Source organism: Ixodes scapularis, unplaced genomic scaffold (assembly GCF_016920785.2).
Source record: "Ixodes scapularis isolate PalLabHiFi unplaced genomic scaffold, ASM1692078v2 PGA_scaffold1__304_contigs__length_218370807, whole genome shotgun sequence".
Taxonomy (NCBI): domain Eukaryota; kingdom Metazoa; phylum Arthropoda; class Arachnida; order Ixodida; family Ixodidae; genus Ixodes; species Ixodes scapularis.
The window spans coordinates 58545748-58561886 of record NW_024609846.1 but is presented as its reverse complement, the minus strand read 5'-3'; the positions used below and the strand labels follow the sequence as shown (position 1 = coordinate 58561886).

The window sequence follows — 16139 nt, the reverse complement described above, 5'->3', positions numbered from 1 at the left end:
GTGAGCTTTTGTCCGGGATTCGGCATTCGACACGGGCACAACACCGGAAGTTGTCAGTTATCCGCCTGGAAATGCCATTTATTGCACACGATATGGAAACTAGTCAGTGGAAGAAAGGATGGGGAGGAGGAAATAAACTAAACGCTGAAGCAGTGGCGTACCAACTTATTTTTGAGTGAGGGGGCAAACCAGACACCCCCCAGTGCCGGGGGGTGCCCTTGGTATCCCATGGGCGCCGAGTGGCGGCTGTTTCAGGGGGGGGGGGGGTGGGGGGGAACACATGCCTTGCCTCCCCACTCTGAGAACTGGGGGGGAAAGCGCCCCCCTTGCCCAGGTTGGTCGGTACGCCCATGCGCTGAAGAGAGGAGGAGGTTTCCTCCTCTTTTCTCCAGCATTCCGTCTACTCCCACCTCCCAACCCTACTTTCCCCAAAAAACATTTTTTAACCTGTAACGAACCATAGATGGCGCAAGCTACTACCTATTACAACAATTACATCTACTATGATCTATCTACCCCTCTTCTTGCACCTTTTGCGCCGCACCCTCGCCCCCCCTTCTTGTAGCGCTTTGATTGGGATTGTTTATGTTGGAAAAGGGTACGAGCGATCCGAGAGGCCCGTGGAGTCCGAGGACCGAGGTTCTACGGGGCTAAAACGCGGCTGTGCAATGATGATGAGTAGCCTCCATTTCTGAGTGTGCCCGAGAAGTTGTACTACAGTCTCATTATCCAGCTGAAATGGGAATGCTAAAACGTTCTCACAACTCCTGCCTGGTGAAAGGTAGGTCATTCGGCTGCTACGCTTCACCCGTTTCCAGTCACAGGATCCGAGCTCGCCAAGCGCATGAATTACATGCATTGGTTACATGCATCTCTTTTCAGGCCTGTTCGCCTCACTGGCAGTGACGTGCCTTGTGGGACTCTACTACGGGTACCGTCTCATGGTCTCCAACGAAGCCATCCTCACATTTGGAAGAACTGTCGGTGAGTACGCATCTGGCCCTGTCAATCACGCCGAAACTACTGGAAGGAAGTACCACTTTGCTAATCTTCTAAACACTTTGGTATACTCTAAGAAGCCGGGTGTCAGCAACGGGTATGGGTCATCGCTGAATGTTTCTACGCTGTTCAGTGTTTTTTTTTTTCCAAATTCATTCAATCAGAAGAAACTGCTATCCTTGACTGAGGTGGCTCACAAAGTAAGGGCAATGATTTCAGATTTCCTTCACAAAGAGCAATGATTTTGTGCAATGATTTCAGATTTCCTTCACAAAGAGGAATGCCCGTTCTAAGTAAATTCTTAGTCTCCTTCCTTCGTGGAAAGCAATGAATAGTTACAATGAGACGTGTCTGCCCTTTCACCCATGCACAGTTTTCGAAACTTTCTCTAATACACCATATTCATGGGGCCTGTTATTTGGTGCGCGCTAACGTCAAACTTCCCTTCTCCAACTTCATGCAATGAATTGCTTCCGTCTTGACACAAGAGGTTGTGCACATATTGCTCACAATGTTGCAGCTCTTCAGTGATTGTATTGAGCTTTGCAATGCTTCGCTTTCACTTGCGCTTGCTCCATGCTATACACGACATGACGCATGACATCACACTAGGGAATGACGGACCCCGCACCATGCTGCTGTTTGACTTTGTACCATGCGCATGCACTTTCAAAGCGTAGCATGTTGCTAACGGCTCTGATGTTCGCTGACATGCACCATATTTTCAACAAAAGTGCCTAGTTTTGGACATATAAACTTTAAAAGAATGTGTCGAGCTTACGAAGGTTACGTTCAGGTCATTATGTGCAGAAGTTTTCGGCTTTGGTGCGATTGCGCTGAGAGCTGAAAATTTTGATATGTCACCGACGAAGTTTGGACAAAAAGGACTGTCGTACTATCGAAATGAGCTTCATTACACATTTCGGGACAATTACTGAAAAGGTCACAATTGGAAGTTTCTGGAAGTAGTAAAATTGCTCTGATTTCGCAAAGTATGGGTGAGCAACTCGAACATTACCGTGTTGCGGACGGCACAAGCCGATGCCTTAGCAACGGCGTCTCGGCAAGTGCACACATGTGGGCCACCGCCTGACCGGTCTTGCGGCATGACGCACTCGCCTATACTCAGCAAGGGAGCCCCAAGAAGGTATGGTTGAAGCATGGAAGCAAGGTGATGAAGTGAAAGGTAAAGGGTACCCACATCACGAACGGGCAAAGCCGACCAAAGGCGTGCACGAACGTAAGCAACGTTAGAGATTGCTGTCACTCGCTGCTATGATACGCGTTCTGCAAACTCGGTAATGTGCGGCCGCATCCCTTTTCACTTATACTGCTCTAACTTGATGGCTACTTTGTTGCGGGGTATGCTGATGAAGCAATTGCCAGGATACATACCAATTGCTACAGCCAAACACGGCACAGTTTGCAACGGCTCTCGCTGCGGGGGGCCGTCGACTCAACCACCAGCATGGTGGTTGCCAGCATTCAATGTCATTGTGTGATGTAGGTGCAAGCCATGTATAGTCTACACAAGAAGTGAGGTAGTGGGTGCAACTTTTCGTAAAACTTTCATCTGCTCTGCCCCTTTGCGTGTTGGCTTTTTGCAGTAGAAGTTGAACTGTGAAAGACGCAGCAGTTGTTGCAAGCACATGAGCCGCACTACAGGGGAAGCAAAGCAGCATGTGTAACTACCATATTTGGTTCCTCCTTGCTGTGTATTTGTACGCCCTCACTAGATGGCACCGCCGACCCACTTCGTAACGACTGCGCCGAAAAAGGCTAAGAAACTCTCGTCAGAGGGGGCCGACTCTAAAACCGCGAGATGGGAGGCTGCTGTCATTCCGGCCGCTGTTTATTAGTTAATAAAGTGTCATGTTAAACCCCAACTTCAAAGTACATAACACCCCTCAAGAACCGTGGTGAAGAAAATTTGGCACTTCATGGAGAATTACTAATTTTCTCCTTTATAATGCAAGGAGCATAATCTTTTTCTTTGGCAATCAAATCTTGTTCAAATCTTGTAAGAAATACTTTGCACAGAGCATGAACTACTGTATGCAAAACCTGCTTCTTTCTTGAGGTAAAATTGAGCATAACTTTCCTGACAACTAGGAACACAAAATGCTGCATTCGTGCTGCATTTGCCTTTAATATCAAGTCTGCAAGATGACATTCAAAGGTTGTTCATTAACTTTGTCCGGCGCGTACTGGAAAGTGAGAGGCCCGGACTTCAAGAAATGAGACGTTGGAACCTCCTGATTTAAAGATTGGCCTTCGTCATCGAAGAACCATGCTGTGCACCCTTTAAGAGTTGCAAAGGGGCAGGCATTGAACCATTTTCTCAGATCAGTGGCATCACTAGGGTCAGCGGCACCTGGGGCAGTGGCTTGTTGTGATCCCCCCCCCCCCCCCCCCCCCCCTTTTTACGGCCCGCCACGACACCGGGAGACAGACCCCCACCCCCCCCCCCCCCACCCCCCCCTCTCCAGTGACACCACTGTCTCGGATGGTTCATATCATTGCAAGAGATTGTGTCATCACATACTTCCTTCTCTCATGGTTTACAAGAAACAGTTTAAAGCCAAGCCATTGGTTTTTTTCGGCTTGCTTCTGATAGATGCAGGCGTTGGTGGACGAAAAATTGTCCTTCTGTGTTGGTTTATCTCTTAGGAGTGAAGTCCAGTTTGTGTGGAGACAGTATTCTTTTTTCTTCGTCAGTTTCAAGAAAAGAAAATCGGATTCCTTAGTTTCTGTGTTCTTTATAATTGCAATACATTCCTTTCATTTTTTTTTGGGGAGGATAAAAAATTGATATGTGAGAGGCATGATTCTTTCTTTTTTTTTTTACTTGAAAGATTATTTAGTTTTTCTCAACTTAATTGTCAACCTAATTAAACTTTTGCCCAAGTTTCACTATTTTGTAGAGTCACAATGTCAAATTTCTGCATGTCTCCTGGTCTAATCAGTGGAACACTGTCAAAATCTTTTATATAAATTGGGATTCTTAATCTTCTTCGCATTCTCGTCGGTGCAGCGCATCTATTGAAGGATTTGTCCTCTGATGGTGCTCTCTCAGTTGCGGTGACCCTCGCTCACGTGCCTCCTGTTTGTGCAATGCCTCCTAAGTGACAAGGCCACAGCCAGGGTCGGATTGAGGTATCGGCTAATGCAGGGGCAGATCCAGGGGGGGGGGGGGGTCGATAGGGGCGGCTCCCCCCCCCCCCCCCCCCCCCCCCCCCCCCCCCCCCCAAACAAAGTCGACCCCCTCCCCTCCCCCTTTTCGGAGGACAATTTCACATGGGTGGACCCCCCGGTGCACAAGAAAGAACAGGAGAATCTTATATTTTTAAACTTTCCGTCCCCCCCCCCAAAACGGAGTTCTGGATCCGCCCCTGGGCGAATGGGCTGCAGCCTACGAGCTGTTAGGGGAACCCAGGCTGAAGATCGAGGGAAAAAAATATTAAACCCAAGACATATTTCGGTCTGAAAATCGATAGAGAAAATTGATACAGTGGTGGAAGCTGTTAGATTACTGCATTCCGTTCGCCTTAAAATAGTAATTTACTTAAATGGTGATTTTAACCCGAGGCTGGGGTAGAAGGAGGAAATATTTTTATTTACGCTGCAAGAGAAAGTAACAGGCACATCGTAGAGATAATTGCTTTTCTTTATTATTATTTTTTTTTTTTTGACCGTCAGGACAGCATTTTTTGCTCTGTTTTGTTTATCCTGTTGGCTGCGCCAGTGATGATAGGAGTTTGGTTTCCCCGACCTTGATGGACCACCATGAGGTTGCCAATGAGGACCGGGGGATCATAAATGAAGCTAGTTGCTGGAGGGCTGGATGCATAAGTGGTGATGTAGAGGCAACCGACAACTCGTTCGGTTAACGAAATTGACAGAACTTTACTTAGATAAAAAAAAAGAGAATCAAACAGTTACATAAAAGACAAGTGTGAACAGGTCACACGCTGTAATAAACTGCCGAGCACGGCTTACAGACTGCAGGGGACGCCTCGGCGTCAGATGGTCTTACCGCACGTGGTAAGGACTGCGACTACCTTGTAGCCGTGAAGACGCTGTTGTGCATGACAGGTAACGTGGCGCACCGCGGGAGCTGAGCGTAAGTTGGGTCGCTCACGAGCCCGTTTCAAAGATTTTCTTGTCTGGCTGGGGCCTAAAAGAGTGTACTCAAACCCATCCAGGCCAATCAGGGTTCGACCCCTGGTCCCATTGGCTAGAGGAACCAACACACTTTCAACCAATCAGGTGAGAGGTCATTGCTCCGAGAGTAAACCATAAGCCAATTCTTGGTTCTCAGAACCCGAGGATACGATACAGCTTATGGCTTTCTTATATGCCACAGAAACACATTCGCGAACCACCGAGACATGTCAGCTGGAGCGCGTCTATGCCACCACTAAATGCCATTGGCAACTCCTTGGTCACCGGGTGTCACGGAAGATTTCCAAGACACGACTCCGAGGGCTCTGAAGCACTTTGTCTCCCAGCAAACAACCTGGCGACCAAAGACGTGTTTATGTCTCGGCCGTGGGTTCCCCAGAAAGCCCTTACGTCTGGTCCTGCATTTCAAGGTCAAGGGGTAGATGCAGGCGGTGCTGAGACAGCAGCCTCTCGTGGGCAGGTTAAGTGTTTTCACGTGAGTTAGAAAACCAAGGTTCCGCACAAAATGTCAAGAAGAGGGCGACATGCCCGTGGCCATTTCCCCTGTGCTGGGAAAGCTCATAAACAATCAGAATTCCGACTCGTAACATCGCGGGACTCCCTGGAACACGACACTCGTCTCCCAAAGCACGTTCCCATTCCCGACCAAAGCACAGAACGAAACGGAGGAGGGGGGTGCCGTCCTGGCAGTAAAAAAAAATAACAAAGAAAAGCGACTACCTCTACATGTCCCTCCTAAGTCTGTGCCAGGACTTCTTGGACTGGTCAGCAGTTAAAGCAAACAAGAGTGGTCGGCAAAAACCAAGAAACACAAATACAACTTATGCGAACGCACTTGCAAAACAAGTTAATGGGGCTTCTCGTAAAAATCCTAAAGATAATATGGTATAAAAGCTAGCAAGAAAATATAGCCATGAGTAATGGAAAGAAAATACATCTGGCCATCAGAGAACAAGGTTAACTGTGCCACCTAGGCACAAATAGACGCGAGACGGGTGTTCACAAATCACTTACTAAAACAATAAAAAATAGACAAAGTGCTCAACAAAACACACACAAGAAAAAACTATACAGGACTACAACAGTCATTGTGCGCAGTGATAAACACATTAATGCAGTTGTGACAATATGTTCCTGCAGTCTCTTGTAGATCACACTCCTGCAACTAAAACACAGTTGCACAAAAACGCTACTGTCCTGTGATCTTACGGAAATGTCACAACAGCTCAGACACGCTGGTTCAGGTGGTCCACATGCTCACAGTAACTGGAGGTGGCCCCACCCGTCTGCTGCCTGGGGGACGCCGGCGTTTTATGCGCACCACCACCTTCCGGGTTTCCAGTGTGCAGAAAGGACCCCGCGAATTCGCCATATGTTAACCAGTCATGCCATCGTCATCATCCCCATCATGGGGGCCTAAAAATCAACCTTAGCCCATTGCCCTGAAACCTCTTAATCTGGCTCTGGCCACAGTGCTGGTATTCTGCCTCCTACTGAAGGCCAGTGCGGTGCACCGCTTGCATAAGAGTTTTGCGTCGATTTTTAGCTGGGACGTGAGGGTCTGAGTCCCACCCAAACAATGGCGCAGCACTCTTGTGCAATCTGCGGCCCCCACTGGCCACCGGTACGGGACAGGAAACTTGGCACTGTGACCTTGTTGTGTAGAAGCTGTTGGCTAGCCGGTCAAACCTTCCACTCGCGCCCTCTTCAGAGGTCTGCACCCTCCTGCTGCGTCGATTATTTGGGGTCGCCATATTTTGGGCGTGCAGTTTGAGCACGCACTGGACACTAGCGCCACATCAGCGTTTGGGTGCATGCTCAGGTCCAATTGTATTCGACACGATTTTTGCGTCACCTCTCGGTGCAAACTCTGACCCAATCACATGCTTTGTGCAGTAAGCAATGCCCAGAGGGCTTTTGAAAAGGGTTGTTGCCTTCGCCTTAATTGTCCTTATTCAGATTTTGCTTGCCACCTGTCGCAAGATGCGCCAACCTTGTTCGGTAGACTCAAGCATGCCGACCCATGATTGAGGCTATGAGCAGGGCACGGCTACGTTCTGAAAGTGATGCTGCACTAGTGCTGTGTCTCGCTGTGTAACCAACCGGGAAATAAGAAACCGCCCTAAGTAAATGCACAGATTGCGTTGCTTTCCTTTTCAATTGGAACAGTACCGTTTTACTGGCACTACCCGAGTGGTGAAGTGACAGAGCTTGTGGTGGTTGCTTTGACTGTGGGCTCTGCCAAATTCTCTAGATACTGTAAACGACTAAATTTTCGCAGGCACCTAATTTTCACGAAAAATACGTCCCACGAACAATTCGGGCAATACGTGAACGCTACGGAAGCTACACTCGATTTGCAAAAATTAGAACTCGGGAGTAATTTGAAATTTTCTGCTTTGACCCGATTCGCGAATATTTGAGCTCGCGAAAATTAAGTCGGTTACAGTATGCGGCGTTCCCCGCTACTTCATTAAGGGCTGGTTAAATGTGGTTCACACATTTGTGTCCGTTCCGTCCACAGCAACAAAAATGACAGCAACAACATAGACACCAAAACAACCGCAGCTCGCAATTGTTTTACGACGGTACTTCCGTAGCTTGTCACGTTGTGTGTGGCAAACAGTTTTCCCAGTGACTATGCCGTCTGTATTGAGACAGTCGCCCCCTGACTCCGGTGCAACTGTCTGATTCAGTAGTAAAGTAGTAAGCTGGGAGAGTAGGTAAACGTTGAACAGCATGAAAAATCACGCACGAAGAGACAAGGACAGACGAGGAAGGAAGACAGACAAGCACATCTATGTTGGACAGGCTATGTCAGACAGACTGGACGGTGTCTAAATGACTAGCTGCGAGAGCACAACCTTTCTTTAACATCAACTGTAGGAGGTCACCTTTTGGTGCATTGTAAGACCTGTACGTGCACACCACCTTCAGGAAAAACTTCAATAATTGGGGGCTTTAAAGAAAAACATGCATGAGGTGCTCGAGGCATTTATTATCTTGAGTCTGGCCAATCGCTGCGTTAGTCAGTCACCTGTTGCTTTGAGCAAAAAAGAAGTTGCCTTTTTGCAAAAATTTGACTGTGACTGAATTGTATTCCCCCTGGTGCCAGTGTCCCCGGTCATGAATTGTAAGTACGCGCCAGAGTTGTGAGTACGCGCCTGTCTGTGTTCTGTGTTCCTTCCTCGTTTGTCCTCATCTCTTTGTGCGCGATTTTTCATAATGTCTCAACCAGGCTCACTAATATAATTTATTTTGAAATGCCTAATGTCACCACAACATCATAGAAACGTTATCATAAAAACTATTGCATAGGATGCTAAGCAGGTAGAGCAGGGACTGCGAGGAAGCTTCGAAGGTGGTGCGGAAGCTCAATAGTGCTCGCGGCTTCCAAAAGGTGGCGCTAATAATGAGTAAGGCCTATTCGTAGTATAGCGAGACATATGGGCTGGACAGGTGTTTGAAAAAGGAACTCGCTGCAATGTCTTCCAGAGGACGAGTTGGTGGCAGGGCCAGCGGAAGTGCGCGAGCCCGTGCACGTGGCCGTGGTGACGTCTAACGCGAGGCTGGGAGGTGCCGTGGCGCTCATGGCGAGCGTGGCGCACAACACAGCGCGCCCCGTGTCGTTCCACCTGGTGACCGACAACGCGACTCAGTACCACGTGCACGCCTGGATGCACGACCCACGCCTGTCCGGTCTCAGCTACGAGGTGGTCACGTTCCCGCAGACGGCACTGGTCAGCCCCGACCTCGTCGGACTTCTCCAGGTGAGCCGTGGTCCAGTGGGCACTTGGCCATTTTCTGGACTTTTGTCCATGGATTATACACGTTTTAAGGTTGAAGTTTTATGTGGTGCGGACTGTGCAAAGATTTTTTTTTCTGGATCAATCGTTACGAGATGTGACGGATTTTGAAAATGACAGAATATTTTGATGATTTCTGTATGATACAAGCTGTTTTGTGAGCTAGTAAAGCAGGCATCTTTTTTAAAGCTTGCTGTGTACAAGAATTTTTACATTGGGGTCTAAGCATCAGGTGCAAACGATCTAAGAGTTAACTTTTTTTTTTCGTCTAAAATTTGTTTTTGCGGACAATACACAGGACTGTAGTCCGGAGAATATGGTAATTAGAAATGAAAGCAGCACTTGGAGACAGTGCAAAAGAGCAAAGCAAGCTAGACGTTGGGTTCTTGTGCGGAGAGAGGGCAACCCTTTTGGATGATGGCGACAGTGGTTTAGGCTGTAGATGAGCAATCTAGTCAGTGTAGTACGACTGGCAGTCTGAAGTATTTAGCACGCAGTTCGCCGGCACAAAGACTGCTTCATCAACCGCACTCCAGAACGTTTTGGCCTCCGGTTTCTGAAATGCATTTTGACGGAAGCGGCTTGAAGCTGGCTGTAGGTCTCCCGTCTCAGCGGACTATTCCCATCTGTGGTGATCCGTCATGGAGAACTCCAAGCAAAGTGTGTAGGACCCAGCGACTGTCAGACATTCTGACTTGCGCAGCAGTGATGTGATTGCTGCGCCAATTGCGCCAAACTGCGCCAAGGGGCTAACCCTGCTACATCCTGCTACATTTTGCCATAATATGGGTAATCTGCACTAAGCCTGCGCCAAAGGATAAATTTTGGTCGCCTTTGAAAACCGAAGCTGAACTGAGTACCGTAATTGCGCACACATGAGCTATGTGGTGCAAGCAGCCGTCCGACACAAAGTACTGTACCCTGCATCAATCGTTCATCCGGCCTTACATGGTCTTTCCCGCCGTGTCTCGTCTCGCGTCTTTTTGAAGAAAAAAATTCAACGATAGACGTGGGCGTGTGCGGACGCCCCGACGCTAGCGTGCTGGGTACCAGCCATGCCGTCATGCTGTGAAACGAAACCATGTTTTTGCGCGGCGGGGGTTACTTTATCGGTGGCAATCAGTTTGTCGAATGATGTTTCATGGACAAATCGTTCCGTCGACACTGCGATGTTTCATCGACAGATCATTTCGTGGAAACGAGCACCCGCTCGTTTCATCGACAGATGTTGCGACGCTTCGTCGACAGCTCGCTCTGCCAGCTCGTGGTAGTATAGAGATCATACATATTAACTCTAGAGGAAAGGTCCGCCATTTTTCCATGCATTCTGGCTGCCGCACGCGGCGGAGTATGCAGGCTGCAAGCAGACCCTCGGGGTCTCACATGGTTACCAACTGCCTTCGATTTCACAAATATATCATCAGAGCAGTTTCATGAACTTCAACAATCCACGAACTTACCGGTGGAAAGATATTCGCGTTCCTTTCGAAGCTTTCTTTGTGCTTAGCATGCAGATGTATGGCCTCCTTTCAACACTAAACTAAACCAGATTACCGTCCTCGGTTATCTGGTTTAGGGTTTAGTTTCGTTTTTCCGGGCGCGGGTGGCCGCACCCGGAAATACGAAACGGCGCAACTACCAGATTTTCGAGATTTCGACAGAAGGGAAGTTAATGCAGCGTAATGAGTATGTTGCTTTTTATAAATCTTAGAATAGCTCAGAATTTAGTTTGCAAGGTTAAATTATCACTGTTTATATTGCTGAGAGTTTTCAGTCTTCGCGATTACCATTGCGACTGTCGTCCTTCAGCTGGCAACATTGGTTTCTTTCTCTCGTGTTTTGTCGCTCTTTCGCGATCTTTCACTCGGGACCCAGGATGTCGGCGCGCGGGATTTGTTACTCCTCCTCACCCACCTTTACCCCCCTGCCTGGTAGGGAGCCTCCCTAGCTCCTGGCTCCGCCGGCTGCGCGTCCTCGCGACCTCTGCGCCTGCGCGGCGCGCGGCCTTGTGTTGGATGGATGGATGGATGAAAGATGGCCGACTGGGCCAAGTATGGCGAACCAGTGCGCAGCCATCTTGCCTCACCACCTCACCAACTTAAACTATCGCAATTTTTTTTTGCTTATTCTTTTTTTTTGGGGGGGGGGGGGGGGGGGGGGGGGGGGCTCGCCGATTGCACTGATTTCGGAACTTACGATTTGAATGGTTTCGCTCGTGTCTTTGCCCCAACCTTTGGGGAAGCGTTGTCAAAGCCGGAAAGTTTTGTTATCGACCAGTGTCCTTTCTCAAATTAGATTTTTAAGACATTCAACAATATGCGCTGCTCTTGAGGGCTACGCTTTCGGAAGCATACGTGATCGAGGTGTCGGCACGTCATCGAATGCAACCCTTCGCGGGCTGGCCGCCGGCACTCCGACTGTTTCGAAAAAGTGGCTGGGTCATTTCCAGAGCAAGCGTATCTTTCCGTGCGTCGCGTCTTTTGGCAGAATCCCCAAGAGCCACCTGAACATAGCATAGATAGTCCACACGTCAAAACACTGAAGCTCTTAAAGAAAATTTGAAAGAATAAACGAGGCCGGTTTGCGGTGCACACAGCCTTCCTACCGTTGAAAATGGCATAAAATCGGTTTTCATCATGGCATCTGGTCTTAGCCGCTAGCAATAAACTTTGAAGGAGACTGAGCATTTTCCTACGCGTGGTTTACTTTTACGGTGATAAAACTCAGTTGTTTTCTACTCCAAACACTGGGTATTCAACGTACTGTACTTACCAGGCCGCATACGATTTTTAGTCTTTAGCATATTTAGCTTCTGGAGAATGAATAACGCAATAGTTCTGCATATGTTATGCCTGTAGTGAAATTTTGCATGCCGATAAACCAATATGTGACCAAAGAACATTAGATTTGGAAGCCGCTCTTTTGTAAAAAAGAGCTACGAACTTGCCCCAGGTATCTGTCTGCTGGCATCGATAAAAGAAGAATTGAATGTCGCGTGTGAGGACCAGTCCGCTGCTGCCGACAGATTTCGTCTAGTGGTACTACCGCCTCCAAGGCCTTGCATGTGGCGGCTGCACGAGAGAAGCTATATAATGCATTAAGATGCACATTCGATATCAACTATGGTTTACCTTGTGTAATACGACTAAACTTGGTGTACTGTTTTATTTATCTGTTACCAATTCTCGTGTTTATTTATATATTTATTTAATTTTTGCATTGCAATGTAGTTTTTTTTTTTTTTTTTTAGGTTTACTTGCGGGTAGCGTGCTCCCGGTCGAGTGTTATTGGTTTTCGTGCTTTTGTTATTTATTTTTATTTGACATTTTTTACAGCCCCCTTATTGTGTAATGTCCTTTTTAATCGGCCCTTAAGGATAAATGACGATGAAACATGTGTGACTAAACAGTTTTTTCGCGTATAAGTCGCAGTAGCCAGAAAAACACTGCATCACTTTTCCTTTTGAATAATTGAGGGTAATGAACATGCTTAATTTCAATTGAAATATTAGGGTCGTAATGTTGCAATAAAAGGCTGCAAGTTGTATTTTTGTTTAAAAATAACCATCATGAAGGAAAAAAACAGTGTTTACGCCCTTTTCCGCAACCCACCATTGGATCGAAGTTTTGCTTTGTGCCTACGCATATTTTTCTCCACCGCTTTTCTTCTTCCAGTAACTTTCGGTTCTATAAACGGGCATCGGAACTTGCAAATATCCGAATAGGCCGCGCGCGAAGTCCTGCGCGCTCTTGCTTTTCCATCTGACACGGATGAGAGCGAGAGGATAGCGCAGTTGCTCACCTTGGAGAGCAACTGCGCTAGGCATCGTCTTTTTCATGTGTTACAAGCGCATGTACCTTAAAGGGGCCCTGCAATCATATTTAAGCATCTACCTTTTTTGCGGTTTCCACGTCTCTTGGGGTTCGGGCAAGCCAGCGGGCACGGAGAGAGTAACTAAATATCAGTGCGTCATATTTTAACCGGACGACGCGGAAACCTCCTCCACCGACGAGGGCGACCCACGGTACCGAAAGCGCGCAAAATGTGACGTCTTTGGTCCTGGGCTTGCCACTGGTCAAAGCCGCTAAGAGCTTTTTTTTGGTCGAGATACAAAATAAAGGTGTCGTGAACCGTTTCAATTATGTATGAAAGTAGTTTTTGTTCACTATTTTAGATCAGAAAAGAAACAAATGCAGTTTAGAAAGTACGGAAACGAGAAATGACCCGTCGACATACCCGCCACCAAGCGGCGGAGAAAAACGGCGCATACTAGAAAAGGCTAGTGGGATGAGGCTACGTCGAACGAGGAGCGTAGAAAGGTCCCGGATGTACGCGGCGGCGCTGTGGTCGTATACCGGCTCAAGAATCCGACCGGTTCCGAGCGTTCCGAAGGCCTTCGGCGCGGGCCCTGCTGGCAATTTGGCCATTTGGCGGTGCGTCAGCTCGAAGTGGCTCCCGTTCTGAACTGATCTTTACCCCGTGTTTGCTGTCGTTTGTGGCCAATGAAGTGTTATGCCGAATTAGTGATTAGTCGCGCAGCAAATGCAATGCGAGCTGCCCTGGCCGCCCGCTTCATACAGCGTACCCAACACGTGCTTTAGTGGCGCCCTCTCGAGCCGTCGACACGGAGTGCGGCAGCCGTGTGCGCTCGATGAGCTCACTCAGCTCACTACTCCTCCTCTAGTTCAAGGCCACTCAAGCCAGGACCTACAACGTCATGAAGGAGGTTATTTTTTGCTTGTTTTTGTAATTCTAATTTGCCTATAACTTTTAAAATAAAGCGAAATTTGAGAAAAGAAAAGTTGGATTAAGTTACTACGTTCAGTACGCTCAGGTTCAGTGCAAATTAAAAACCAGTCAAAAAGTCATTGCAGGGCCCCTTTAAGCTTCCAACATTCCTTTCGAAATCGCAAAAAAAAAAAAAAAAAAAGTTTGTCGACGAAACGTTTTACGGTGGTGCTGTCGACGAAACGTGTGTCCATGAAACGTGTGTCCACGAAAATTTGTCCACGAAACGTAATTCCACGAAACGAGTTTCGACGAAATGATAGGGACCCTTACTTTATGGGCTGAAGCACTCGTTCCTAAAAGCAACGGCCGTGGACAAACTATATTTGGTCCCTGCCTGCCAGTCACCATGGTCGCGCGACGTCGGATGTTGCCGTCCCCACGTTACTGCAGTTATGGCACTTTCTAAACTGAAACGTAAGGACTGCCGCATGTTCATCAATAATCATGTTCTTGTTTAATACGCTACTACAAACATCCCTTTAGCTCAAAGACTGTTGTGTCGAAGTATTGATTACCTAGGTTTCTCTCGGTATTTCTTTAGAGACGTACCCTGGTACGTGAAACAAACCAGCCGCGAAAGAAAGTTAGTGAAGAGAAGTGAGCTAAAGCAAAGAAGGCTATGTCCGCATGCTGAACCCGCACAACGTGCTTATTTATCTCCAATTCAGTCGTTGAACAAAGCGCTCCAAGAATTTTTTGACCTTGGCTCGCGATGTCTTCCACGATGCGCTCAGGTTTTTTTTTGTTTTTTTTCTTCTGTGTTTAGCTTGTACCTCGCCTGCCGGCCTGGCAGGCCCGTGCCGCTGGACTGTTTTTTTTTTTTTTTTGTCGTATGTTGGGCAGTTACATTTTGCAAACAATTTTGGGAATTAGTTGGAGACGGAGCGGAGTGGCATGGTTTCAATCGAACAGGCCATCTCCGCTCGCGCGACAATTTCGCAATGCACGGCAGTAGTTACGTGTTTCATCAGTGGGAGACTGCTTCCATTTATTATATTACCAGTCAACCTAATGATGTGATATTTACTACTAAGCTGGTCATTTTCAAATAAATTTTAATATGTGCAGTTTGGTCCAATATATTTGTATTATTTAACTGAAGCATTGCAAAATGTGTCATGTCATTGGCATTTCAGTTACATGTTGAAAGACTCCCAGGTGGTCTTGACCACCTGGGAATCTTTCAAGATAGACCACCAGGTGGTCTATCTTGACAATAATTGGTTGATTGCGGCGAGCAACGTGTCCTTCGTTTGTCCACCACTTGAAATTAATATCTTTTTTGTTTTTTCTTCTAAGAATATCTGCTCCAAAAGCCACTTTCGCTGCTCCGAACCACTGTTTTAGCCGCTCCAAAATTCAGTTTTGCTGCTCCAAAACTCTGTTTTGGCTGCTCCAGAACGTGCTCCAAAACGGCTTAGGCCAGTCACATCACTGGCGCAGTGTTCCTGCAGCATTCAGACCCTCTGAGCCTGAGATGGCCTCCTCAGTGTTATGGTGGCTGTCTCTGAAAGGGGGTGAAGTTTCACAACTGGTTTCAGTTGTGAAACAGCAGTTGGAGCACACAAGCCACGGCCGAAGTGCATGAAATTCCCTGGAGTGTCACGGGTGCAGGCCGGCCGCAGATGATCAGATGACTATCCGGCAGGGTTGGGCAGTATCACGAATAAAAATGTATCGCGATAGCATTTTAGAAATACATTATGTATTTATATTTCTTGAAAGTAAACATTAGAGAGAAGTCTGTCTGGTTGGGGGAAATAATTAATAAAATAAGACGACCAACCAATCCCTAAATCGGGGGCACAACGCTTCGAAGCCTGTTCGGCTTCTTTTTCAGGGGGCCTCTGAAGAAGAAGCTGAACAGGCTTTCAAAACGTTGGGCCCCTGATTGAGGGATTGGTTGGTCCTCTTATTTTAATAATTTATATTTCTATGTCGCAATATGTACAATTTTTCAACTGTACTTTGTATTCCTGTATTAAAATACATTTTTGGTGTATTCCTGGCATTGCGATACTATTAAGGCCAATGTATTTCATTATTTTAAAGGAATTGTTGACCTCCACACAGAGGGCTGAGACAGAGCTTCTTCCGGGACGTTTTGTGCCTCTGGCCGTACATTACTCACTTTATTGTACAAAAATTACCAAATGCTTTTCTGAACTTTAGATAGTCAAACATTCCTGTAGATTCGAAAAGTTGAAGGCTCTGTTAGCGTGCCCAAGTAATAGATAAAGGATATGGGTTTCTTGAACTTCATTCCACGGTGACATTGTAAGGTCGCTGCTGAAAGAGGCGCCCAGATCGGACATAATCATAGTTCCTTCTCGAGGTTATTTGGGAAAACACGAAACG

General features: G+C 47.3%; 1 protein-coding gene across 1 annotated transcript in view; it reads left to right on the top strand.

Annotated features, from left to right (window-relative positions):
* The first annotated feature begins 535 nt into the window (after positions 1-535).
* The window catches only part of LOC8027396 (glycosyltransferase 8 domain-containing protein 1), a 40608-nt gene continuing 25004 nt past the window's right edge, over positions 536-16139 (top strand). Inside the window, exons 1-3 of the mRNA XM_042290752.1 lie at positions 536-781; positions 883-984; positions 8680-8954. Coding sequence (XP_042146686.1) covers positions 739-781; positions 883-984; positions 8680-8954 — 420 coding nt within the window. The 5' untranslated portion in view covers positions 536-738. The remainder of the gene's footprint in view (positions 782-882; positions 985-8679; positions 8955-16139) is intronic.